This window comes from Saccostrea cucullata, unplaced genomic scaffold (assembly GCF_032062105.1).
Source record: "Saccostrea cucullata isolate Sc308-1 unplaced genomic scaffold, CSIRO_AGI_Scuc_v1 ctg1, whole genome shotgun sequence".
Taxonomy (NCBI): Eukaryota; Metazoa; Mollusca; class Bivalvia; order Ostreida; family Ostreidae; genus Saccostrea; species Saccostrea cuccullata.
Window position 1 is genome coordinate 900577 of NW_026920581.1, and position 26924 is coordinate 927500.

General features: G+C 34.4%; 2 protein-coding genes across 3 annotated transcripts in view; one reads left to right on the forward strand and one right to left on the reverse strand.

Annotated features, from left to right (window-relative positions):
• Positions 1-2876: 2876 nt before the first annotated feature.
• LOC134252200 (deacetylase Oant_2987-like) lies at positions 2877-12806 on the reverse strand. Its single transcript, XM_062734632.1, has 6 exons — positions 12348-12806; positions 9214-9330; positions 7231-7381; positions 5778-5863; positions 3344-3816; positions 2877-3214 (listed from the first exon to the last, which is right to left on the reverse strand). The coding sequence occupies exons 1-6, from the start codon at positions 12646-12648 to the stop codon at positions 3047-3049; spliced, it is 1296 nt and encodes a 431-aa protein (XP_062590616.1). The 5' UTR covers positions 12649-12806; the 3' UTR covers positions 2877-3046.
• Positions 12807-13080: 274 nt separating this feature from the next.
• The window catches only part of LOC134252183 (msx2-interacting protein-like), a 42445-nt gene continuing 28601 nt past the window's right edge, over positions 13081-26924 (forward strand). Inside the window, exons 1-2 of one of the 2 annotated variants that reach the window (XM_062734621.1) lie at positions 13081-13290; positions 22344-22562. In XM_062734621.1, coding sequence (XP_062590605.1) covers positions 13208-13290; positions 22344-22562 — 302 coding nt within the window. In that variant the 5' untranslated portion in view covers positions 13081-13207. Of the gene's footprint in view, positions 13291-22343; positions 22563-23096; positions 23242-26924 lie in introns of those variants that run through there. The other variant, XM_062734626.1, reaches the window with a different exon arrangement.

Consider the following 26924-nt stretch of genomic DNA (forward strand, 5'->3'; position numbering starts at 1 on the left):
ATTCATGTTAGCCTTCATGGACTTCATACATGTCTCAAAACTGTTCTGGCTAACCTCAGTAGATGAGTGTTCTGTTGCCGATACTCTTAAATGGCCCTTTGCTTCTAGGTTTCTGCTCTCTGCCCGATTATAAGCCGGCTAACCGGATGGCTTCATTCAGGTTTTGAGGACGAGATTGTTTTATGTGGATTCTCATCACTAAATCTACCAAGGCATAAATGAACGCATCTTTGGCCAAAGTTTCTCGCACATCACCAGGTGCTGGTGCATACTATTAGACCAGATTGGTTAGTCTTCTAATGGCCTGACCTAACTCTGGTATTGACTCAGATTCTCTTTGTCTTCGTTCGTTTAGCTGAACACGATACATATCTGTTTGGTTAAGAGGGGAGAACCTCTCCTCAAGGGATCTGACCAGTGTCTTATAGTGCTGACCAGTATCACTTGGCAAGTCACCTAACACTGACTGTGCTTGGCCACACAGTGATACAGCTAGGTAAAGACCCTTCTTATCCTCTGTCCAGCCATTTACAACAGTGCAAGCCTCAAAATGTGATTTGTAGTCAAGCCAGGAACTGGTTCCGTTATACCTGGCTGGCTTGATTAGATGGTTGTCTTGGCATTGTCTGTCCCAATTGACTGTCTCTGTGGTTTTGGTGTGTCAAATAGATGGCTGGTAACAGTGAACGTCGTTAACCCCAGCACGTGGTGTATAGCTTGTTCTGCCTTCATCTGGAAATCTAACTTTAAAGCTTGCGCCGTACTCGTCAAATGACACATCTCCTGACATACCGGCCGGTTTATTGTCAGTGCTGTGTGTTGCTTATCCAGACTCTTTGCTTGCCGCATTTTTTGACCACCGTCGCTGGTTGGCGTTCTCATCCTTTCTAAGAGCTTCTCCATCCGCTCTATAGTTTCTGACACTTTCTTATATGAATCCATGGTCAACAGAATCCCAACGCTTGCCACCAAATAATGTAACTGGAAATCTAACTTGTGCAACACGGCCGAGCTTGGTGTGTAGTGATATGTCTTGTATCACCGAGGCCTTACATTCAGGTTCGTTAACCTGTTAAATCAGATTTCTGTTGACCAAATATATAATAACACAATTATGAACAGATTTAATACAGTTATAAACAGTTTCTCCTTGGTTGGACAACCACTTACTGTGGTCAACGGGTGTCTCCCGCAATGAATTTCTCTAGTCCTGCCACTCTACAAGTACTGCTGCTTCCTGGCACTTCCCCACTTCTGTGGTGTGCCACCTCTCTCTTCATTAACCTACTGCCTTATGCAGGTCTTACGTATTAGCTAATAATGTAAACCTTTACTGCCTATCCCCCGCAACTGTGTGCCTTATTCAGGTCTTATCACAATGTGTAAGAGCATAAACAGCCAAAGTTTAACAACTTTGTCACCAGAGAGGTATCCTGAGTTTCCTCTAACACACCATGTATTAGCCTAGTGCAATCTCCGCATTGAATTGTTGACGGATTCTCCGTTATTTCCAGATGACAAGGAGCACACGGCGGGTGTGACCGGTCGGCAGGGGGTGCTTACTCCTCCATGGCACCTGATCCCAAATCTGATGTTTCAGATGTCCGCGTTTGCTCTGCTCCTAATTTGTGATATTTGATGGACTTCTGAGTTTGAATACTGTTTGTTACCTCCATACAGTTCATCCAATACTATTAACAAAAAGTTTTGTTTTGAGAAATAAACTCTAAAAAGTCTACTAGTGTCTGTGAAGTTCTGGGGCGAAACACCTCTATGTATCTTTTCATACATTTCTTGCTTTAGGTGTGCCTTGAATTTAGTACCCAAAATGCAATCGCATGGATCATCAACGATCGAAGCTTGGTTATGGTCCTATATGTGCATTGCATACTAGTACTTGACGTATATTAGAAGTTGTAACAACAGAACTCCCATCATATTCTTATCAAGAGCTTACAGTGAAGTACATCAAACAATCATTGGATCGGCATAATCAGAGTATATGACAAACAAAACTTCAAATGTTTGACATTTAGAAATGATATTTATTTTGAAAATTTGTTGTTGCCCAGGGATCTCTTGTTTACACGGTACCCTGAACAGCGGAAATGTAGTGAACTGAATCTTCATGATATCGTTTGAAGTGGATCTTACACTCAATAAGCAAAGAAGGAAAAACATGAAAATCGAATAATTATATCCATAAGTTTTGAGTGAGCCCCAAAAAATTGTCATGTATGTTAGTATTTTACAAAAATCTAGGAAGATATCAGTTTTTTATTAACATCCCATGCTGTCGATAACTTTTTAGCATTGTGGTCGTTTCTTTTAACAATAAATAATTATTGATAGGGCTCAAATGGTTATTTGTTTAAATTTGCTAGCGGAAATGCCTATTCTGTCTGTCTATTTTAGCCAATATTTTATATACAGTATTTTAAAAGCGTGAATAATTAATCATAAACAATAAAATGTCTTTCTTTTTGTTTTCAGCATATGGTAGCTGCAATCGTTTGAGGAAAAAATATGAAATACATGTATTGTAAGGGTTACCTCCCGTATACAAAATGTTCAAACCTTTTTTTCATTAGTGTCGTCTTCAACTGGTGGGACATTAATTCTAAAAGTGGCTATGAAAGACCAACGGCTCAATAAAATTCGTTTCAACGAATGTCTACTTAATCCCCATCCTAATTCACAGTTTTGATAGTGTTTTATCTGCTACCATAAATGTTTTTGCATGACATTTAGATCTTCCTTTTGATACCAACAATTTTGATCTTGACTTTGGAGCTAAACTTGCATTTGAAAAACTTCAACCCTGCCATAATCTGTCATAGGGGGCATCAGTGGTTCACAAACACATCTTGTTGTTGGTTGATATTGCTTTTATATTTGGAATACTTATTTATTACAAACATAACCTTTTAAGACTAGCAGATACTTTTCCCTTGCAGTGTTCAATGTACATGTATAGTTAATAATGGAGGTCTGGAGAAGTTTTTTTTGTTTAATTATCAATTCTTTGCAAGTAGACAACATTGGTTTATTGTATCACTGGTTTATCTTTATCTCTGATCAGAATTTTATCCCATTCTCTTAAATTCAACTTCATGGCATCACGATTTGGGAAAGGATCGGAAACTGTGATTGGGTACTGGTTCCCTGCCCTCCAAACAGCAACTGGTTTGAAAACTTTGTCCAAAACTCGAACCTAAAAAGAATATATTGATTAATTTTATTGTTGCTCCTTCATAGTAAGGGATATAAATGTATGTAGATTTAGTTTTTCTTCTCTTTTTTTTTTTTTTTGGGGGGGGGGGGGACTAAATACATTGTATACCTGTGATTGACAATCCTCTAGCGAAACTGGACCCTCATCTAATTTCAGAACAGTGATATCCGCCTCTTTTCCAGGTGTCAAACTACCTATTCTATCCCCCCATCCTATTGCCTTTGCTGAAGTTGAGGTTACAGCATGGATAACCTCAACCAGAGGCATGCCAAGGTGCAGAAATTTAGACATTACTGTGGGAAGATCATATGCAGGTCCCCTGTGATTTCCAGTGTGTAGGTCAGTACTAATGATGTCTGGATAAAAGCCCGAGGTTGAGGAGATTTCTGCCACGGTCCAGCCAAATGAGCCTTGTCCATGTCCAACATCGTATAGCACGCCCTTCTGTCTGGCTTTTAAGACATCTGGATAGATAGTTTGGGTAGTTGGGTCCACGATGGAGGATCTGTAAGGATGATAGGTGTGGGTGTATAAATCTCCAGCTTTCAGATCACGTGGACATCCTAGTGATGAGGACTTGTCTAATTTAAACAAAGGAACATGTTGTAATCATGGCATATTTTGTATAGGAATTTCAATTTATTATACAATATAGACCCTATAATATCAACTCAATATACAATACGCTTTGTTAAAAAAATTAGTAATTAATTGTCCCATAAAAGAAAAAAACCCAGATTTAAATAATTACGCATTTTTTTTCCATATTTGTAATACGTTGTATATAAATCTTACATATTATAGATTTCATGTTTCACATTTTACTTTTTAAGTATGCATGGCTTAATTTACCTTGATGAAAAAGCTGATCAAGGGGCAACATTGAATTAGAAAATTAAATTGTATATTGTTAGGTAACCTTGAAAGTGTCAGTTCCTTAATGGGCCAATAAGAAGTCGATGTTGTTAATTCATATACAGCAAAACAAACTGCATGTTAGAAAAATTCAAGGGACAGTCAAACCAGCGACACAGAAAAAATTTAAAGATGTAAAATATATATTTCTTGAATTATAATTGTTGGGACTTCCAAATTACTTTAAACAACACAACCAAAATACTGTAAACAAACTTTTATTGGTGAGCGAGAAATACCCGAAAATTTCGCAACTTACTTTAACTCGTGAATATGAATCTCCATGCTTCATTTATTTAGCATTATCTCCAGAGAGAATGTTTCCTCGGTCATGAAAATTAATCTTCGCAGATTGATTTCAAACTGATGAATTGCGAAAAAAAATGACGGGAATAATAGTTGGTTTACAGTATTTGAGATAACAACGTTGGAGATGTTCAACTGATTTTGAACTTTATATAAATGGAAATTGCCACTGAAAAGAAATTTGGAAATATTCTCAGTCTCAGAATAAGAGCCGAATTCTTTTCTTTCTAAAAAAGAAAAATGGATAGGCAATATGAAATACATTGTATTCCCTATATAAAAATACAACTTTTTGCAATGTTCAAGCAGTGAAATAAAATGAAGCCAGTATGGAGGAAAAATAAAGTCAATTTAAATTGATTTGCTAGTTTGGGAATCAAACATTGAATGAAGGTGAGAAAAATGCATTAGGAGCTGAAGTAAGCTATTTTGTATGAATTCACGCTTTAAAAGTTGTGCGGAATTGACGTGTTAAAACATTACATCGTTTTTATATTACTTTACCATAAATGCAGCCCTAAATCAAATGAACATTTTGTCAAAACCTTTATTGTGTGTCAGGGTACATTCCAACTGAGAGAGAAATAAGGAATTGACAAAGTGCTGGTATAGAATGAAACAAGAAGCCATGGGCAAAATTGCTCATCTGAATAACTTTGGCCCTGCTGTTCTTAACCAGATTTTACCCTTGCTAATACCTATTGTAGCCCCACCATACTCCCAGGGGTCATGGTTTAAGCAAATTAGAATCTACAGTTTTCTAGGATGCTTCTCTGTAAGTTTCAGATTTTCTGGCAACGTGGTTCTTGAACAAGGAAGGGGGACGGTATATGGTTGGAGACCAAGGGCGGAAAGCGGAGAAGCTCTCAGGCTTTATAGTTTTATAGAAAAAAGTTTTCAACTTAATTCAGAAGATATTTAAAGTTTTTTTTTAAAAAAAAACCAATTCAAAATAAAAAGAAAAAAATGATCTGTATATGTCAATGTAAAACTTGGACTCCCTATTGTGGCCCTGTCCTACCCCCCTCTCTGCCATTTTAGTGCTTGCGGATCGCGGAAAATACGTTATGCTCATATGATTTAAACAATTTCAGTTAATAAAAACTAAGATTGTCTACACTTTCCCAGGATGCTTCCACATAAGTTTCAGCTTTTTCTGGATCAGTGGTTCTTGAGAAGATTATAAAAATTTTTACTTGAACCTTTAGCTCAGGTGAGCTAAAAATTGTCATTTCATATGTATGTACAATTTGAAGATAAATGTTAATAAATATCATTGTAAGCTCACTGAAGTTTTTCTAGGAAATGAAAATGTACAAACCATCATTAACTTGTGTTGGTACAGTTGACATTGTGTGATGAACCATCAAAGGAACTCCTGCTCTTTCTGAGGCCTGCAGTGCTCGCCTGAAAATGAAGAAACATCAAATTGTATGCCTAAATTATAAAGTTAAGCATGATGAATGTCATTCATAAATGAAGCAGAGTCTGAAAAGCAGATGAATGATTAATAATTTCATTCTGAAACAGCCTTACTTCTACACATGATGTAAATCTTTTTTAACATTGGGAATATTTGGTAATGCTTACATAATGTTTCATTAAAACTTCATCACTTTTGCTGATTTTGTCTATTGATGATGTTTATTGTGGAACCAGGAATGAACTACATTGTACATTACTAGTATATCAATATAACACAATCAAATCACAATTATTCTGAAAATATTTTATATGTAATGTACTTTTGTTAGTTTGTTAATGATTGTAGATGTTCCTAGGACATACTAGTATATAAATTCTCATAACTGCTAAAAACTATGAAAAATCAATTCTTTAATGTTCATACATATTGTATGTAAAATTCAATTAATGTGCTCAAAATCTAATGCAACTTAAAAGTCCATTAAGACATTATCAGCCAAATCATTAACTTATGCTACTAATGTATTATTCATCCCATATACATAACTGACATCAGATACTGTATGAAGGTCCAAGTCTGAAAAGTATTGAAGGTTTGGTCCTTGATTGTTCTTGCTTTTCACTACCGTAAATCACTTTTTTCTTTGTGAGCTAGTCTATGAACTTCTACGTTACTGTGTATATGACTGTCTGCTTTGCAAAATTAAATTTTATTTTGGTGAATGTTTTTATTAGTATATTGATTGATTGATTGACTGATTGATTGATTGTCGTTTAACGTCCCTCTCGAGTATTTTTCGCTCATATGGAGACGTCACCACTTGCCGGTGGACAGCTACAAATTTCGTCCTATAGGCAATCAGGGCCATTGAGCAGCGAGGGATCTTTTTCGTGACAGCACCTACTGCGACATGGGACCTCGGTTTATACAGGCTAACCCGAAGGACCCGTCTCAACGTCCCACAGTGGGATTTGATCCCGCCACGTAAGGATCAACTCCTTACTTCGCGACACTAGAGCAGACGCTAGATAACCACTGCGCCACGCGGACGCTTTTTATTAGTATAAGTTATATTTTTGCAAATAACCAATTTCGGTTAAAAATGTTGCCTTCGTTTTAAATACCAAATGCCTATCTCGCAAAAATTAAGATTTAATGATCTACAGCATATGTATATTCATATCCAGATTGTTCTCAGGCCATACATACGAATTCTATGGTAACTATACAGATGTGAAAAACCCAATATTGAAAAATGATTTTATCCTCCAAATCCCAAATTTGCAGTGATTATAAACCAAAAGTACTCGCAAATAAATTACATAGTGGATTAAAACCAATCACTTGCCTGTAAGCTTCCATTTCATTTTTACCCTCATCTGCAATGGAGTCCGATAGACGAAGTTTGATTCCCACAACAATATCGCGATTTTCAGTCACACATTTCACACATTCATCAACTGATACGACATTCAGTGAATCCAATTCTCCACCCGGTGCTTAAAGTTAAAAGAATTTAGACTATTTGTACGATTTGATCTTCTCTATATACATGTATATATTTGTAAAACATTCAGAATCTAACCCATGGCTAAGTACTGTTTTTCAAAAAGAAAGGTTCCTCCCTGCAAAGATTAATTTCCAGTGGAAGATTTATAATTGTCATAGTCAGCAAAAATCCTCAAATATACTGTTTAACAAATCCACCCCACCCCACCCCACCCAAATAAGCTCTTAAATTCTTTTAATTAAAGTTGGGGGAGGGGATGGATCCACCCCAGGCCATGTAAATCAGATGCAGCATCCGAAGCAAATCTGGTAGTTTCCATCCCTAGATGCATCATCCAATCAAGTTTGGTCCAGGTAGGGCTCATAGTAACTTGGGAATGGACCTGCAAGTTTGGTCCAGGTAGGGCTCATAGTAACTTGGGAATGGACCTGCAAGTTTGGTCCAGGTAGGGCTCATAGTAACTTGGGAATGGATCTGCCCCTAAAACGTTAACCGGGACGCCTACGCCAATGCCAGGGGTATATTGCATAAACTCATCTTGACTTCTTTGAGGTGAGCTAATAAAAACAATAACAATAGCAGAACTAGGAATTTTTCGCGATATATCGCAAAACTTTGGCATTATAACGTAAAACTTTTGCGAATAAAAGTTACTTATACGTTATAACGCGTAACTTTCGCGAATAAACGCGAAATTGTTACAATAAACGCGTAATTTTCGCGAACAAACGTGTAACTTTTGTAAGTTAATGGGAAATTTCGCAAATTTACTCGAAACTTTCGCAAATAAACGCGTAACTTTCACGTTATTTTCATGTAATAACGCGAACCAAGACATTTGTATAAATCTCAACTTCCTTTTGAATTAAAATCTAGTTTATTCATTACGATGAAAAGCAAAAAGTTATTTTGAACTCGACCATCACAACTACAATTTTAAGTTTTCTCTTTTTAATTTTTTTACCGTCACATTTTGTCTTTCTCAACGTTGTTCAAACAATTCAAAGTCTATGCGAGTTTTCCCAAAGAGAAATTTTAAGAATTTCTGGAAAAAGATCACCCCTTTTTCGGCGTCATTTTTAACAGTCTTTAGACAATTTGAAATAGAGTATGACCAAAATATCAGTAAACTTACAAAGTGGGCTAAATTTATTTGTCATTGTGTCCCACCACATTGGTGAAAATTGGATGTCAAATATTCATTTGCCTTCGTTAGAATCACTGTAAAAATTTGGAGGTTACACCACGCGGTCATACTGTTGCTTACGAAAACATATTCAAAGTGTACTTTAATAGTTTTGAACTTTTAATTTATGGCCATGAACTTTACAATAATAACGCGAAAGTTTTGCGTTAAACGTGAGTTTCGCGTTTATTCACGAAAGTTACGGGTTAATTCGCGAAAATTTTGCGTTATTACGCGAAGGGTTCGCGTTTATTCCCGAAAATTAACGCTTCATAACGCTAAGGATTGCCTAAGAAAATGAGTCCAATTGGCTTTCTTACAGAACTTCCCCTATGCTGGAGAATTTGTAATTTATGCAGAGATTTTTCTTCTATGAGGGAAATGTACATGATGTTCTACAGACACCGGTAAGAAAAGTTTGGTCATTGTCTGACCGGTGTTTACTGCTCCATGAAAGAATTTTAGTATTTATCATTTGAAGATTGAAGATTCAATATTTATCAAGTCCGTTATTCTCTAATCAAGTCCGTTATTCTCTAACATTCATATAACTCAGGGACCTTAACCCCCCCCCCCCCCAAAAAAAAAAAAACTTGCTCCCTGACTTAAAATCGATAAATATATTGGCTTCAAACCTCCGGAGGCACATCCTGCTGCTGCCAAACCGTGCTGTGCTATGTGCACAAATGACAGCATTCGTGCTTTACATTTCTCTGCTACGTATCTCCGCAACCCTTCAAAGGTTGAAGCACCTGAGAAAAAAATAGAGGAAAAATTTTATGACCTATTTTTTAAAATGGGTGATTGAAAATATTTTAATATGAATTTAAAGCAAAGAGATAAGATTGTTACTGTTGCTTAAAAAGTAAGAGCTAACTTATTTGTAGTATATCAAGAAAGGTAAATCTTGCAAATTAATTTTTCTTGATTTACAACAAATGTACGTATTTCTTAAAGAATGAGGGCGCTTTTAATTGGCATTCGGCAGGAATCTGGGCGTACTTGAAAAGTGAAAAATTTTATTGACATGTCAAATGACATTTTAACATGTTTTATTCATTGGGTTCCTGTGCAATGGGAAAAGAAAATATTTTTCCGAAAGATAATTTTAATTTGCTAAAAAAAATAACCTGAAAATTGGCTAGATCAGAAATTTGGTACAAAATGGTACATTTTTAAACAAGTATTTCTAATTTTTTTCTATCTCTGGGTCTTCTCTCCATGATTTTGAAACGTAATTTGTGTGCATTTTAATTCAAAGAAACGGAGGGGGGGGGGGGGTAGAGGCATTTTTTCAATGCCATCCATCTTTCACTTCCAATTTTTTTGCATACAATACATGTACTACATTTCCGTGATGTCAATTTATTGTGGTAAGAAGTTGGGGGGGAACCAACCTTTCAATGAACATTTTCAATAGTAAAGGTAATTTTGGGAGAAAAAAAATGGGGGAGGGGTCAGGCCTACCCCCCCCCCCCCCTGTTGCTACGTACCTGGGTATAGAAACATATTCAAAGGTGTCTTATGAATATTGTAAGTAATTGTATGGAATTAAAATTTGTTAACCAGGTATGCTGACTTATTTTGATCTCCTCTCAACGGAAACTTCAGAGGTATTATAATCCCTTTGTGTGTTGTGTATGTTAGTTTGTCCTTGTGCGAAATGAGAATGGTGAGATTTGCTTCAAAATCATCCTACGTCAAATGCTACATCCAATTTATGGATATGCTCGATTTTGCAAGGGAACGCTTTATACTGAGTCTTTTTAAAGAAAAACATAAACTCATTTATCACTAGTTTTTATTTATCCCTCTTATAAAAAGGAAAAGGATCCTTAAAAAATTATATATATGTACTTTTTTTTATTGTTTTGCCAAATTTGGTTGAAAATGGTCTGGTGAATTTGAAGAAGAAAAAAGAATTGATAGAGATTAACAGACATACAAACACACAAACAACTTAAATTTATTCCTCATCTTCATTTTACAACTTTGTTTTGTTAAAATAAACTTTAGATTAATGATCAATCAGAGTTACCGGGTTTTGTCTGAGCCAGACTTTAGATGAGGCCAAGTCACGTGGGTCTATTCGAAAAAAAAAAGGCCAGACCACGTTCTGCGGTACGCCAGAAAACTAGCGTCCATCTTGCATTTCACGCACGCAAAGTGTGTGCAGGCGAATTGAATTTTGGAAATACATAGAAAACGATAACCAGCGACCTTTTTGACCAAAAACATATCAGTCCTATTTTGTTGTGTACTTTATCCTGGCTGTGTTTTATTTTTAAAAAGTACAGATTTGAGAAACTCCAGTAAACTTGAATGTAGGGCAAATCCAAGGTCGTATGATGAGAACAAAAGAAATGGATGTATACATCAGCTTCTGTAATTTTGAACTTTTTGTCTACGGGATTACACGTAATTTATAAGTGATATAATTTTTACATTGGAGTCATTACTTGATCAAATTTTTAATGAACCGGAGTTATTACAAAGTGTGATATATCCTGGAATATTGATCATGTTGATCATACACCAATAATCAAAACGAGGCTTCATTGTTGTGGAAGTATTTAATAAAAAGTTTCCCAATATTCCACCAAGTGTTAACGACAAGTTAACACCTATGTCTCTGCTAAACTTAAAAAAAAAACAACTAAATTAACACAAATAAAATCCTATAGGATCTTTTAGCTTTGTAAATTACAAACACATTTTTATGCAACACACGTTCACCATTCACGTCCATTGTTCATTTCGTACATGTCCTAGATTTCTAGTGGAGAGGAAATGGCGAGATTTTCATTAAATAAAAGGGGGTAGAAAAAGGCGGTTTAGTCGAACGATGTTTCTGTGGTTATTGAATTAATTTCTTTTGGGTTATTAAGTAGGCATTTCTGACAGCAAGTAATTTTAATCAGCCAGTATAAGGATTTCTGTAATATTCCTAATGTGCACGTCAAACATGGACTACACACTATAAATTTTATGCTTGAATGCGTAGATAGACTTGAACAGCGAACAATGGATGAAATATTCACAATCGCAAATTCAGAAACGAGAAGTATTTTGAAATCAAGTTTTTTTTAAAAATGATTTTGTATCTGATATATTTCTGTATATACCATGTATACTGAACAGCTATTATAATAAATCGATTGTCAGAAATAGACCGCCATGACAACGAAACGCACCAAAATCGATAGCATTAACAAGGAAATATCTATGTACCATGGCAACCAAAATATTTGTTATTGATTGTCTGCCTGCGTTTTTCTATTCTCTATATCGATACATAAAGTTGAGGAAGGGCTGGTTGTGTTAAATTCCAAGACTGGAATTCATGTATCATTACCACCAATAGGCTAAGTCAAACATGTATAAACTTAAATTTTCGTGCGGGCCCAACACTCTACGGCTATTCAAAGGATTAATTGTTGTAATCTCCTACTTCGTCGATCAATCTTTGTACATATAATAAAAATCTTGTCGACGTGGTGTGCTTAACATACATCGATGACTCACACTCTACACATAAGTTGGGGCCTGTAAAGGGGTGTCGAATGTCTGAAATGCCTAAATTGCGATTTATTTAGTCTGTGCATATATTATTCATTTTGATGCGTATACTGAAGTCATCATGTGTGCAAATAAAAATAGTTTTAGTATGTCCTTACTGAAGAGCCAGTGGGAAATGTCTGTAACAGGCATAGTTCTGTAAAATATTTATTTCTGTGTATCTGTCTGCTTTTGATATATCAATACCTACCTGCACTCCCTGCGTCAACGACAGTAGTAACACCACGGGAAAGACAATGTTCATCTGGGTTAATCCCCAGTGGTGTAGCATACTGGTAACAGTGAACATGGCAATCAATCAGACCAGGCGTTACTAAGCAACCGCCAGCATCGAACGTTTTTTTAGCCTGAAACTGTGCATTATTGCCAATCGACAGAATTGTTCCATTATTGACAGCTATATCAGCCACCATGTCCACTCGATTCACAGGATCGATTATTCTCCCGTTTTTGAGCACCAAGTCTACATACGACATGGTGTGTATATACATGTTATCTATATAGGTCTCCTTTTGGTAGAATACCGTAGAATTATCTGAACATTTTGTTTCTGAAAATCCAGGTCATTGAATGAAAAGGTATAAATTCCTGGGAGAATTAAGTAGAGAAAGGGGTTTTTGCCCAATTACTCTTTTTTTGACAAAATTTGATTTACATCTGGAGAAGTCGCACATGGTTGGTCTGGTGTGACACAGACTAAAAATCTATCGACTTGCTGGAACATTAAAACAATATTTTGGTTAAAAGCAGTACATCATAATACGTTACATCTTGTCCAATAGATTAAAGTGAAAATTAACTAATTAACACAAAATGTGGATATTTTAATATTAAAATTAATACTTTGAGATAGTCCCTGATCAATAATATATGGGATACCATGTGACTGCATGGGGGTCGAAGGTCACGTGTGCACAGTGACGTCAGGGTAGGCCATGAATTTTTACTACATTGTGTAGAGGATATAGCAACTGTATTTGCTATGACTGGAATTGTGTTGTATTTTGTGTATTAATGCATAAAATCAAACGTTATGTAGCATAGCAAGAAATGGTACGAGAAACAAGGTACCTTCTTGTTGGGAATTTACCCGAGAAAACCACAGAAGATGCAGTAGCAGAGCATTTTAAGCGGTGAGTATGGGCACAACACTTTGACCAGAAATTCAGGTCAGCCATTTTCGCAGCGAGGATTACATTGGATTTCAGAGTCTATTCATTGTTCTCGTTCGTGGGTTAGAGGTAGAGAAAGTTTTAGAACGTTTTGAGTCAGGACAGCGGTTCATAATATATAATTACAAGGAAATATGTTCATTGGCAACTGATAAAGAAAATGAAGGCGGAAAAGCTGGTATCTTAAGGGAGCGTATACAAATTCAAACCACGGCCACGGGGAACGAAATTTGCGCTTGGTTTATACGTGTCACATTCAACAACGATTTCTCCATTGTTATACCGTAAAGTTTAAAGTATATTGTAATATGATGGATTTTCTTCAGTAAAATATATGAATCTTGACTTTAATATCATACACCACCATAAATTATGTATCCATCATTCCATGTACAATATATAAATAATCCATCATTGTGTGTCTGGGGAAATTAATGGTCGATTTGAAACTAATACTGATGGGGAAACTATACTGAAGTAGGCCTACTCTGCATATTAAAAGAAAATGACAAAGCTTTTATTTCTTGAATGGTTAAACACTGACTCTACATGTCTACTTGATTCCTTTCCTTCAGAGCATTTGCACTTCAGACTTTGGGAGGTCATTAAATTTAAGTTTGAATGATCTTGAAAGGCAATAAAATCAATTTCCTTGTATTTCTTTCTGAAAATATAAATAATTTTAGATTAAATGCTGTGATAAGCAAGTTTGCATATAAATCAAAGGTGTTGAATTTGGACATTCCTGTGGAAATTAACCTGTTAAACAACAAAATATCTTCCATTTTTTGCTTGATAAGAATGAATGCATTGGTCTTTCCTGTAAAATTACTATAAAAAAAACTAGTTTTATTTTTAAAGACCATGTGCCTTTATCATTTTTCAGATCATCTTTTTCATTTTTGACCACATACAGTCTTATGCATTGATCAAATACATGTTTGATTGTAAATGTTAATAAAATGCATACAGTCCCTACAAACAGCTTTGTCAAAATTGTCTGTTACTGAAAACAAAAATCACATTCTTGTATATTTGTAAAATTTAGAGAATCGGAATACCCCCCCTTTTCGAAAAAGGAAAATGATAAAATCAAGAACTATATTTTTTGGAGATATCTTGTTCACATAATGATAGTGATGGGGTGCATTGAATCGGTAATAATCGGCTGGGCATAATCGATTAATAATCGATTATTGAAATTTTGAACTTTCACAAATTAATATAGAAAAGTGGAAACTTATCCAGATTTCTGTCAGACTTTTACAAAAAAAACATTTACTTACATAAAATATTCAAAAATGTTAATTGAAATTTCTATAAAAAGTGGAAAATAATATTTTGTTTACTTTAAACAATATAGGACTGTATAAGACTATTGAAACAGAATGGGAATTTATTTTATTTTTTTTTTATAAAATCCATGCAATGGGTATTTTTACTGATATTAGTCCCACCTTTCATTTAATACATGTATATTTTTCTTAAAATTAGTTTTAATTAGTTAAAATAATAAAATTGCAAGTCTTAAAAGTTATTATCCAGAAGTTAGACTTGTATTTATGATAATAATTACGTTTAAAGATTGACTAAACTAATTATGTTTTCCTTTGTATAGTAAAACCTTGCAATATTAGCATTTCCTGGTATTAGTCTAACCCCATATTTAATCATGGTGGTAAAAGATGTGAATCCTTACATGTTTTCAGTTCATCACTGCTTTTATGCTCTTTGCTCTTGGATTTGGTAATAAAATTAAAGTATGACAATTTTATTTTTTGTTAGCGATGTCGGCAATTTTCATTTTATAATCGATTAGTAGCATCGGAGAGCTTCTAACGACCGACAATCGATTGTCGGCGACAATCGTTCCATCACTACATAATGATGAGGTGAGGTGCATTGAAAATTGGGGAGAATGACACTCTAAGACTCTTGCTGTTTTTCACACACATATGAAAAGTTTGATATCCATGTAGGAAATGGCCAACCAGTTCCAGTGAAAATTTTGTGTAAATGAAACTTCTAAATAAAGCAATGCTAAGTTATTGATAAACATAAAAACAACGTAAAAATCCTTCTTCAATTCTTCAACTGTACATTAAAAAAAAAGAGATACATAGTATTACATACAATAAAATTACAATTCCAACATCTTCAATTATTGCCAACTTTGAAAGCTTAAAATGTATCTAAAGTTTTCTAAAAACGATAATGAAATGAAAGTGGGATGTGACTACTGCAGTACTGCTAGGCCTTGATGAATATGATGGAAAGACTAGTGTAGAGGTATTTCTTTTACTCGCTATGGCTTGTAAATGCTTTGTGAGAATGCATCAGTGGTTTGCCAATTTCAAATTTTCAAAGAAACAAAGCCAAAAAAAAAATGTGACCATTGAATTGATAAAATACCCCCCCCCCCCCCCCAAAAAAAAAAAAAAAGAGAGAGAGAGAGAGAAAATGCATCCATGTATTTTCCACTAGTGATGTTTTTTTGAGCTAAAATTACTAGAGAAAGACACCAAATCAGTTTATTGAAAGTTTGATATAATATCAATAAGTATTGGCATAAGATTGTATGATATGACTCTAAGGGACATTGTAAATTAATGACCTTTTGCTCTAGAGGGTAAGTCATTATTATTTGATCAGCAACTGACATTAAATTAATTGCTATTGATGGTATCCTTCAAAATGTTCAATTTCTTATGAAATAAACTAATGGTAGACAAGTATAGTTGTATCGAAACTTACAATCGCTCTGTCATTACATCTTTCCAGCCAAATTTTTGTCCCAAAGTTGGTAGAACCATTTTTTTTAATGTGGAAAAAAAATTACATTTGGGATTTTTTTTTTTTGGTTAAATCAGCCTAAATGTACATAAAATGCATCAATTTAGCCAAGCACTCTTCTAAAACAATTTTTGAGACTGACCAACAAGAAGTTTTGCATATTCTGCCTTGAGCAGTATAGTGATACAGAACAGCAAAGTAAATCTTTTTTACTTTTTTGTTTTGATTTTTGCACTTTAAATTTGTATCCCATTTTGAATATTAATTATATCCCAAACAAATTCACATAACCCAGTTGGGCAACTGATCTCAACCTATGTACTTCTCATTTCTCAATCCCATCTATTTCATCACTGAACCTAAAAAATGATTCATTAAATTCTACCTTGTTCTCCACTTTCTTGCATTATTAGGAGTTCATCTTTTTTCAATACCAATTTTTTCCCACCCTTCTTTCTTCCCTAAATGCCACTCCATTACACTGACTCCCTTCCATTTTCCAATTATATATTTTTCAGTGGGTAGTTTCAGATTTTGATGATTCAATGATTCAAGTTCTCTATTAGGCATTACTCAAATACCTGCATATATAGTTGATGTCTCTTGCTCCAGACTCCTAAATCTTGTTGCAAAAATGGGGGGGATAAACAAAAAGAAAAAAATTCTATGTGTAAAAATGGCCAGCTCAAAAGTTTGCTCCCCCCCCCAAAAAAAAAAAAAACGCATGTGGTGTGTGAGGGTGTGTATTTTGTTTTCTTTTGTAAGTATAAACATTTTCAAAAATAAAGCATTAAAAAAAAAAAAAAAACAAAAAAAAAAACAAATGGGGAAGAAAGCATTGAAAGTAACTGAACATCACAGGAAGAAATATATTTATCAAGACAAACAATCAACATTCATCAAAGCATGAACTGAGAAGAAAAATTTATTTTCAGTTCTCGTAATCTTTTATTCCTCAGTTGTAAAGTAACCATCATTTAGAATCGGCCAAAACACCATCTTGGAAATGTTGCAAAACATGCTTATTCAGAATATTGATACCAATCTCCACAATTGAATTAAGTTAACCACACAAAAACAGGTCTGCTTATATACATATGAAACTAGACATATAACAAAGAGCTGGAATTAAGGATTTAGATGAAGTTGTTGATCTTAGCTAAAGATTCCATTCTTATCATTAATGCACATTTTGGACATGAGGTTTTAATGAAAAAGTTGAAGATAATGAAAAGTGATTGATCTCAGAAAAACTTGCAGGTAATTCAAATCTTTGAACACTAAAGAGGGCTTAAAATACTGACCCCTGGAAATTTCAGAGATGGGATCAGATGCATAGGAGAACAACCAAAAGCTTGACATTTGTTACTAAAAAAGGTTGAAATCCCTTCAACATCAGCTTATCTGTCAGTAGCCTGTCTCAGCTTAAAAAATTACTGTGTTCAAAGTATTTTCTTGAAATCGAAATAGGATGAGAGTCATAAAAACCATATGCAGGTGAAGGGTCTTATCTGGAAAAAAAAAAAAACCTTTTCATTTCCTGCTTTCTAATGCTGAGCAGTTTGTGAAGGAAGTTGGGAGCAACTAGCTAGAAAATGTTTTGGGAAATGTTGCTGGAATCCAATGTGTTTACTGAGAGACTTGTACAGTTGTGTTTGTACCAGAGACCAGTGTTTTCAATAAGATTTTGAATAGAAGGAAAAATAGATGGAATAGCAGGAAACCAGTCCCAGTCCCGGGTCCAGGGCAGAGCCCTGGTAGGGGGCCCAGGGGGGGGGGGGGCGAAGCCCCCCGGCCGAAAACGAAAATCAGCATTTTTGACTCATTTTTCTTACCTCTCAGGCCATTACAAAAGTAATATTTTTTCACATTCTTGTCACAATCAATTATCAAATTTTACCCCAAAAAGCCACTTAGAATTTTTTGTTTTTGTTTTACCTTTTTACAGATTTGTTTGACAAGATTAAATTTGACAGACTGGGTTTTTTTCTTCTGAAAACTTTCAGTGTCTATAAAAACATATATATAGACAACTTAAGTGTGAAATTCTAGTACAGACAATTGTCTGTGGTAGAATATTATGTTTAAAATTCTACATCTTTAGTCCCTTTCACATAAATTGGTCAGGACTTTTATTCAAAACTCAAAATATGATTTGGTTGAAAATTTTATATTTTTTAAACACTTGGTGATTTACAGTACCCACCAAAAATTGAAATATTCTGCAATCTGAGACTTTTCATAAATTAATCTTTAAATTGATTTACGTTTTTGACATTTTGTGCAGATAGTCATGACAAAATAATTAAGAAAATGGAATACAAAATACTAGTACATTAAAACTTTCCCAAATGTGAAAATGATACACTGTTCCTGTATTTCAAGAGATCTTGATCTTAGACGAATAAGAGAATTTTTTTTTCATTTTCGGTTTGAGGAAATGCTGTAAGAATTTCTATGTCTGAGTCACGATTAAAATATTAAGACTTTTATTCGTAATTATTATGTCAGCGTAACATTTGAGATTTTCAGTTTGCGGAAATTCTGTAAGAATGAGAATGGATACATGATCAATTTTCAATCGAAAATTATAAAACACAAACAAATCTTTTCGGAAGGGACCATTCTTTATGCCTCTTAATGTATGTTATCTCAAACGCATGTGTTACAGCAGCAGCACATTTCTCCACGACTTCGCTGAGTCAATATTCGTTGTCCGCGACGCCATTACCTGACACTATCGATCTAATCAAATTTCCTTGAAAAAAGAGCGCACTCAAGGGAAGCTACTCTAGATCATGGAAGTAGTTGCGATAAAATCTATGGATATCGCGTATTAGCACACCGGCAAAATTCTTATGACGGAAAATTCATAGCCGGCAAAATTACTCGTACAGGCGGTTAATTTTGCCGGTTGCCGGCTCTTATTGAAAACACTGGAGACTAATGATCCAAGTATGATCAGGGCAGTCAACCCAGCCATATTATTTACTACCCCCCTTCTTCCTCCACGCCTGTGCCTGATTCCTCTGGGCGTTGTTGCACAATAAGGTTAAAATCAGATTTGTGAGGCAAAGATGATCAAAACAATTAACAGCTTAGAGACTGAATGTGCATGATTCTCCTTAAGAGAAATGGTGATTACCAGGGTCTGAGGCAGAGTTCCAGGAAATATTGCAAGATAAAAAAACATATCTGGGCTAATACTGAAAAATGTTTGGCACACTGTTGCAGCTTACCGTTTTAATCAGTTTGCAGCAAGGAACTAGATGTGTTTCCTCAAGTTTCCTTTTTGATTCCTTTATATCAAAAGAAAAAATTGATTTTGGCAGAAACTTAAAACACACACCCACATATGACAATGTAGATTAATTTTGACAATACTTTTGGCTTATTATACAATGGATAATTAAAATGAAGGATTTGGATTATTATTTGTTATGTATCAAATGTTGCTTGCTTCACTTAGCACTTGGTTGTGGAAAAACAGTCAACAATAAATAGGAATTTAAGAAATTTGTTAGTTTGGATCACCCCCCCCCCCCTTCCAAATGTGAAAAAGGTTTTTAAAATTCTAAGCTTGATACAAAAAAGTATTATGGATTCATATAAGCGCAGGTCTGGATAAAACGTGTACCAAAGAACATGTCACAAATGCATGTTTTATGATAATCATCATCAGAATGAAGCACCAATATATTTTGCATAGAACTGCCCCAATACACATTTTTATTAGTATATTTAAGTACCATGCAAATATAATTATATTGAATATTTGCTGCAAAGGGGTTGACCAGCAATAGAAGACATTTCTCTTTGACTTTCAAGTGATCTTATCACATGGCCTTGTTGCTTCTACCAATTCACAGGCTTTTTTGCAACACGTCACTTCCATTTATAAGGTTCCATAAGTAAAGTAATTTAAAACTACATTGTAGATTTATATATTGAACTTGTTGGCTATTGTGTTTAGTAAAGACGGTTTAGAAACTTTGTAAGAAAAAAACTTGTTTGAAAAATGAAAATATAATCCAGTAGTATTCAAATATTCTCCATTGTATAATGTTTTACATGGTACAGTTCCTCTCTTGTTGGCTGGTTAAAAACTCTATCCTTTATTCCCAAGAAAAGCTGTAAGGGCTTAGCTGGGACGGCCAATTGATCACCTGAGCATGAGTCATTTTAGAATAGTCTAAGTTTAAGGGGAAACAAGGTTCACATAATGTAGCATTATTCATCAGACATAATTTATGAACTAAGAAAAGCCCCTAATGCATAAATGGAATGAACTTGTTATTGCCAAGTCAGCACAGAAAGCAGACAGCCCTTGATAAACATGATAATGACACCAGCTTTTGTGTAGATTGGAGCAAATAAATGCCCTTGGTCTATTTACAGCTATAATGGTAATAAAACCTGTTCTGGTAACCATTATAATTACTGGCAAAAATCCAAAACAAAAATTCTTATCTATAAATGTGGATTAAAACTTGTAGTTGGTAGGCAGAATGATTGCCTGCCTGCTAGTGTAATACAGTGATCTCTTGATCAATAGAGCTATAATGAATTCGTTGGAACTGCTCAAATCAATATTAGAAAGGCGCAGTTTCAAGTCGACAGAATGTAATTGTTTGGGAGAACGAATGGGAAGATGTTTTAAGAAACTTGTGAATAACAATGGGGGAAGTAAATTTGAATGATTATTATTCAAAACAACAGTTTTGTATATATAATAAAGGCAACATAAGTGTGTGTGTGTATGTGTGTAATATTCAGCTAAACATAAAAGATTGTTCTTGCAAATAAAAACATGGCTACAGGGCATATGAGAACATGAATAATTTATCAGGTAGGTGATCTAGTCAGACGAGAGGGTCGTCTCCAAATGATATAGAAGTGCATGTTTCATCAGAGAAAGCCTGGATGTGTCCTGGCAGATTGCCAAGCTTTTGTATAATAAGTTTTGGAAAGCTGCCAATTCTGCTCTTCGCCTAAACATCACCGAGTTTTTAGTCTATTGGAGAAAGAATTCATGTTAAAAGATGAAATGGCACAATAAAAATATTCAGTATGGGGAAAAAAGACAGTTCTTAAGCTTTGGGGAAAACCCATAAAGGCTTAGCTGTTCAAAACTCTATTGTCCAGAAAAACATTCAAGTCAAGGATCAGAAAATATAATAATTACAGATTAGTAAGAACACAAGACTGGGATATGACTTCCTTATTCGTTTAATGTAAATCATTGTGTGTTCTCGCGAACAGCAAAGACACGATTAGTCATGCTTATACATATAACATGGAAGCATCATCATAGTGTAGATTTTAGTTGTTCAAGACAAATGATCGTAACCCTTGAGGCTTCATGGAATCGGGGGGGGGGGGGGGGGGACAATGGCCTTTAATGGGCAATCAAAGTTTCATAAAGAAGAATATACATATGGAAGAATCGTTAATTTTTCTCCTCTTAGAAACTAAGTAAATTTTTTAAATTTGCATAATGGACAAACTTGATTTACATAAATAAATTATCCCACGTTTCCAACTGTTGCTAAGTCCTTGACATACCAAAGAAACCATATAGACAGTAGTTCCTTATACCAGGGTACTTTGCATATATTTGTAAATGAAAATGAAAATATATATACATGTATTTAAACTAAGTAGATTTTGAATACATGAGGCATTCCATGTTCATTTCCATAGTCCTTGCATGCCCACTCAGACAGTGGTAGGAGAAATATACATTAATGTTGAGAAACCAAAAGAACTTTCAAAGAGTTTTCACAGAGAAAACAGCTAGAAATGTTAATATAAGTACAATTCACTTTGCCAGATACAGATTACTTGTCAACTACTCACTAGTGGTGAAGTAAATTTACAGTATTATAAATGATAGTTTTCTTCTAGCGACTCATCTTTCCTGCAGTAGTGGCTGTGCTATTTCATTGCTTAAATTTATAACATAAAACAAATATTGCAGCTTATATTTAACTTATTAGCAAATTGTTTGTTGACAAAACTTCAATTTTGGACATTTCAAGGAGTCCAGTGGCTCAAAACAATATTGCTGGGAACACAAAATGATACAATACAAATCTGATATTGATGCTCATTCTTTTCAAAGAAATAAAACGAGGTTGATACTACCATACTTGGGATAGAATGGACAATTATATCAACTCAATTATCATGCATTGAGATATTTTCTGTTTCTTTTATAGATATGGTAAAATTCAGAGTGTTAAATTGCATGAAGGGTCCTCAGCAATTGTTGCATTTGGAGACATTAAGTCGGCTTCCAAGGCTCATGGTGCTGAAAATAAAATAGACGGAAATGTTTTATCCACGGAGTACAGTGAAGGGTCCGCTACCGGAAGTGCCGTAACAAGAACTGTCGAGCAAAGACCAGGCTACAGTAGACCATATAGCAGAAGCAAAGGGTAAGAGTTGTCTATTGTTCATTTCTGTTGTTTTTGTTGTCTTGTTTGTCTTTGTATTTATCTAATGTAAACTTTTTTTTCTCTCGAAATAATGTGTGCATGTAGACTAGTACATGTATTAATTCAATTTTGTACGAGCTGGTAGTTATTTTTCACATTTTCAGAACCGCAACTAGAAGATTTTTTTTGTTTTTGCATTTTATGTATGAGGATTAATTAATACATAGTTTAAATGGGAATTTATGAAATTGATTTGTTATGTGTTGTGTTTCTGTTATCTGTACTGGATTACTATGTGACATTCTGAGGAGGATACTATTTTGTTATGTGAAGGATTAGTCTCTTTGAGCTTTCCAAAGGTTTTTACCATTGTGCCAACTGGTTGGATGTGCTTTTGTCGGAAATTGCAATGGTATATGTTTAACAATCATTGGAATATCGCACAAATAGTGCAATCAATTCCGTCTGGATGTACCCCTTATAAATATAACAGGATGGATTTTTATATCATTTGGTTTAACTATTATATGGGATGTTATCACAGGATTAAGCATTTATAAGTATGTGTTTACTTATTTTTCTTGAGCAAGGTTATAAAAACTTCTGACAAGTGATTGTGAGAAGAAGCAATGGTATTTCTTCCTCAAGATTATAAACCTAAGGAATTTATGTATTGCAGGTATTATTTATTTTGTTTGATTTTTAAAACAGAATATCAATTGTTTATGTGCTTTACATTTTCTGTTTTATGCCTTTGAAGCATCATTCAAATGATGCAGTAGACACATGTTTCTTAACAGTTAACTACATACTTTCAGCTACCTTAAGGGTTGCCAAATTTTACCACAGAGAATCTCTTCATTAAGTCTATCTCTCTTCCAAGTTACCATGGAGATAAAAAGAAGAAATTCCAAATTGTTTAGAATTTCTGTTTGTCTGGGCATCTGTTGAAAGCATTATTGGGTTGGCTGAAGTATGTTCAGAGCTTTCTACTAGATAACAGAACTTACAGTGTAGGCTTAAAATCTACACAGACAGGTGAATTTTTTTTAGACAAGATCTCTGAAATTTGAAAAAGCACACAAAAACAGTCTATCAAAGTCAACAGTATTTCCTTATTCATAAAATAAGTAAATTTACAAAGTATTTTTAACATCTAAGGTGTGACCTTTTGTGACCTTTGGGATTGTTTTATTGCTGCATCTGTACATGATTTAATGGCATTACACAATTCCCCTGCAGGCAGTATGAAATGTGCTGTGCAACACTGTAGAACAGGTTAGGTTTATGGCTGTTGAATAGAGGGTTGGATAAACAGAGGTAATTGCGAAACCACAGGACAAGGGGCTATCTCAAAAGTTACTACAGAAAGAACAGGACTTAGATGATACACAGTTCACTATAGCATGATAGCAATATCCTTATCTCGAAAACATGTACCACCAAAATTTTTAGCATTAACTATGATTATTTAATTTCTTTGCTATTTCTAACAGATAAATGCGAGAATGATTTCTTTCTGGAAATCATCTTTTTTTAAGTAAACTTTTTTTTTAGAGTGTCTGTTTATTCAACATCGGTTTTATTTATTGTTCTCAAGATATTATTTAAAAAAAAAAACAGAAGCAAATTTTAAGTTCACTCAGTTGCTCATCATATCATTTACAAAATAAAAACTTTATTTTGCCAAATATTTTAGGCTGTACTTTGCTTAAACATAATAAGGAACTTAAATTCTGAAATAAAAAAAATCTCATTATCAATGGTTCAGTTGATAGGAATTCCCTATAACCTACATAAGGTAACACATCTGTAATCAGAGGATATTAATTTTTCAATCAGCACATAACCTTTTTAAAGTCTGATTTTACTACCCTTGCAGAATTTAAATTATGTTTTAATATTTCCATTTCTAAAATATAATAACCCTTTGAAAGTAAGCGGAGTTGATTTAAAGTTAATTATTGAATGTAAATTAGGCAAGAGGTCAGCAGCTAAGGAACATACGCATGCAAACCTCGTGCACATCTGTCTCTGTGTCTGACGCCAAGGAGGCCAAATATGCATGTAAATCTCGTGCGGCTGCCTTTGTGTTTGACGTCAGTGTGCGAGGACTATTGAAATTGGCATGGAAGTCCTCGTGTAATTTAAAGGATTAGTCTACATTCTTAAGATTGACCAGATTACACTTTTATTTCACAATGAAATGGAAATATAAGACAAGATTCTGAAATACACAACATCCAGATAGACAAGTTTCACTGTATTAAAATGTAATTTTAGCATAACATCTTTATGCAAATTAGTGTTTCAAATTTTGATGTCCTGGCATACTCTCAAAACTTGGGTTTTGAATCCTTAAATATGTGTTTAAAATGAAAATATACAGAAGGGAAAAAGTGTAGGCATATCTATATATATAAAGTTACTATTGAATCAAAGAGTTCAGTATTGAAAACATAGGCATTAAATATTTAGATAATCTTGACTGAAACTTAATAATTCAGGAATGAATAATTATGTGCATTTCTTTTGTCAATTACAGTAAAACTTAATTGTCTAATCAGGACATGACTGGTTTCAAAAAAATTGACCAGATTAGAATAATTCAGACGTACACTGTATAAGACAAGATTCTGAAATACACAACATCCAGATAGACAAGTTTCACTGTATTAAAATGTATCGCTTAAATCTTTATCAATCTTTCAAATTTGAGTCTTGACATATTAGCTTGGGTTTTGAATGATGTTGAGGGATCTAAGATGAGGTTAAGCTAATCATATAGAAAGATTGGTAGTCTGTTTCAGATTTAATATTCAGTTAATTGTTAAACTTTTGGTGGCATTCGATTCAGTCAATCAGTCAATAGATTGAGGATGTCCCTTTTGACTACATTCAGGTCCATCCGCAGATTGACAATGTCCCATTTGGCTGCATTCAATATTTAATCAATAGATGATGATGTCCCTTTTGGCTACATTGGATCGATTATTTCACTTCACTCAATGTGTTGATGACGTCTCTCCATCTATCTGCTGCGGCCATTTTGTGATGTCCGGTACAGAAGCTCACCAGCTCAAAAGACCTCTATTTAAGGAATGAAGCTGATTTCAACTTTTGTTATACGATATAACATAACTTGGGGCAGTTTACGCTTTATAAACTGCAAAGCGGTTTATAAAAAAGCGTAAACTGTCCCAAGTCATGTTATATCATACAACATATTGAACATAAGTTGAAATCAGCTTCATTGCTTATAATTTAATTTCAGTGTAGAAAATGAGACAATTTTTTCGCCAGAAAAAGGCTTCAAATAAAGCATATTTGAAAAGTAACGTCAAGCGTAGTAATACGTTTTTGACGTAACTCATTGTGACTTATGCAAGTTACGTTATACAAAATGGATAAAATCTTTTACCCAATCAAATGACGTGTTACAACTAAAATTAAATTATTCTGTAGTAAATCAGGATGAGGTGAGCAAAGGACACTTTCACCTTGACCAAATGTCCTTGAACTATGGCCTTGATTTATAAAAAAAAAGATATGTATATTTATATAAAATTAATAATAAGTCATAAGTGCATTTATTTAAGCATGACATTTTTTTTTCAAATACTACCATATCAGTTTTATGTTTGTCATGGCCTTCAACTTGAAAATAAGTAAAAGAAGAAAACAAAACTGTCTGTTAGACAATCCATTTTGTGCATCAATCTCTAACCTTAAACGTATGCACCAGACAAATGATTACATGTAAGATGGAACCACAGAAGAAAAGCTCATCTTTGAATAAAGAAAAACAAAATTTCTCTTAGATCATGAAGATGATTCATTTTTCACATCATCCTCTAACTTCAATCATTATTACAAGATCAGGGGCGTAGCAACAGGGGGGGGGGGGCTGGCCCCCCCCCCCCACTTTTTTTCGCAACCTTACTTATGCTATAGGAAATGTTAATTGAAAGCCTGGTTGCCCCCCCCCCTCCCACTTTTAGTGGTGTACCGAAAATGTAGTATTAGAATTGGTACTGAAAGGAGTTGACACTGAGAAAAAGTTCACCTCAAACCCCCCCTCCCCATGAAATAGGATTTTCACTTTGGGCAACTTTTCCTTTTTTTTTTTTTTTTTTTTTTGGTTGTCAACTTTTTCAGGTAAGTAAAAAAAAAAATTTCTCTGGCTGGCCCCCCCACTTTCAAAAACGATGCTACGCGCCTGAAGATTATCAATTTAAGATGACATTTAGATACCACGGCTGAAATTCATGTTCAAAAGGTAAATAAACCGTGTATTTGAACATGCTTAAATTGAACTACTTTTAACTTCCCAAGGCCATCATTTTGAACTTGCAAAATAAT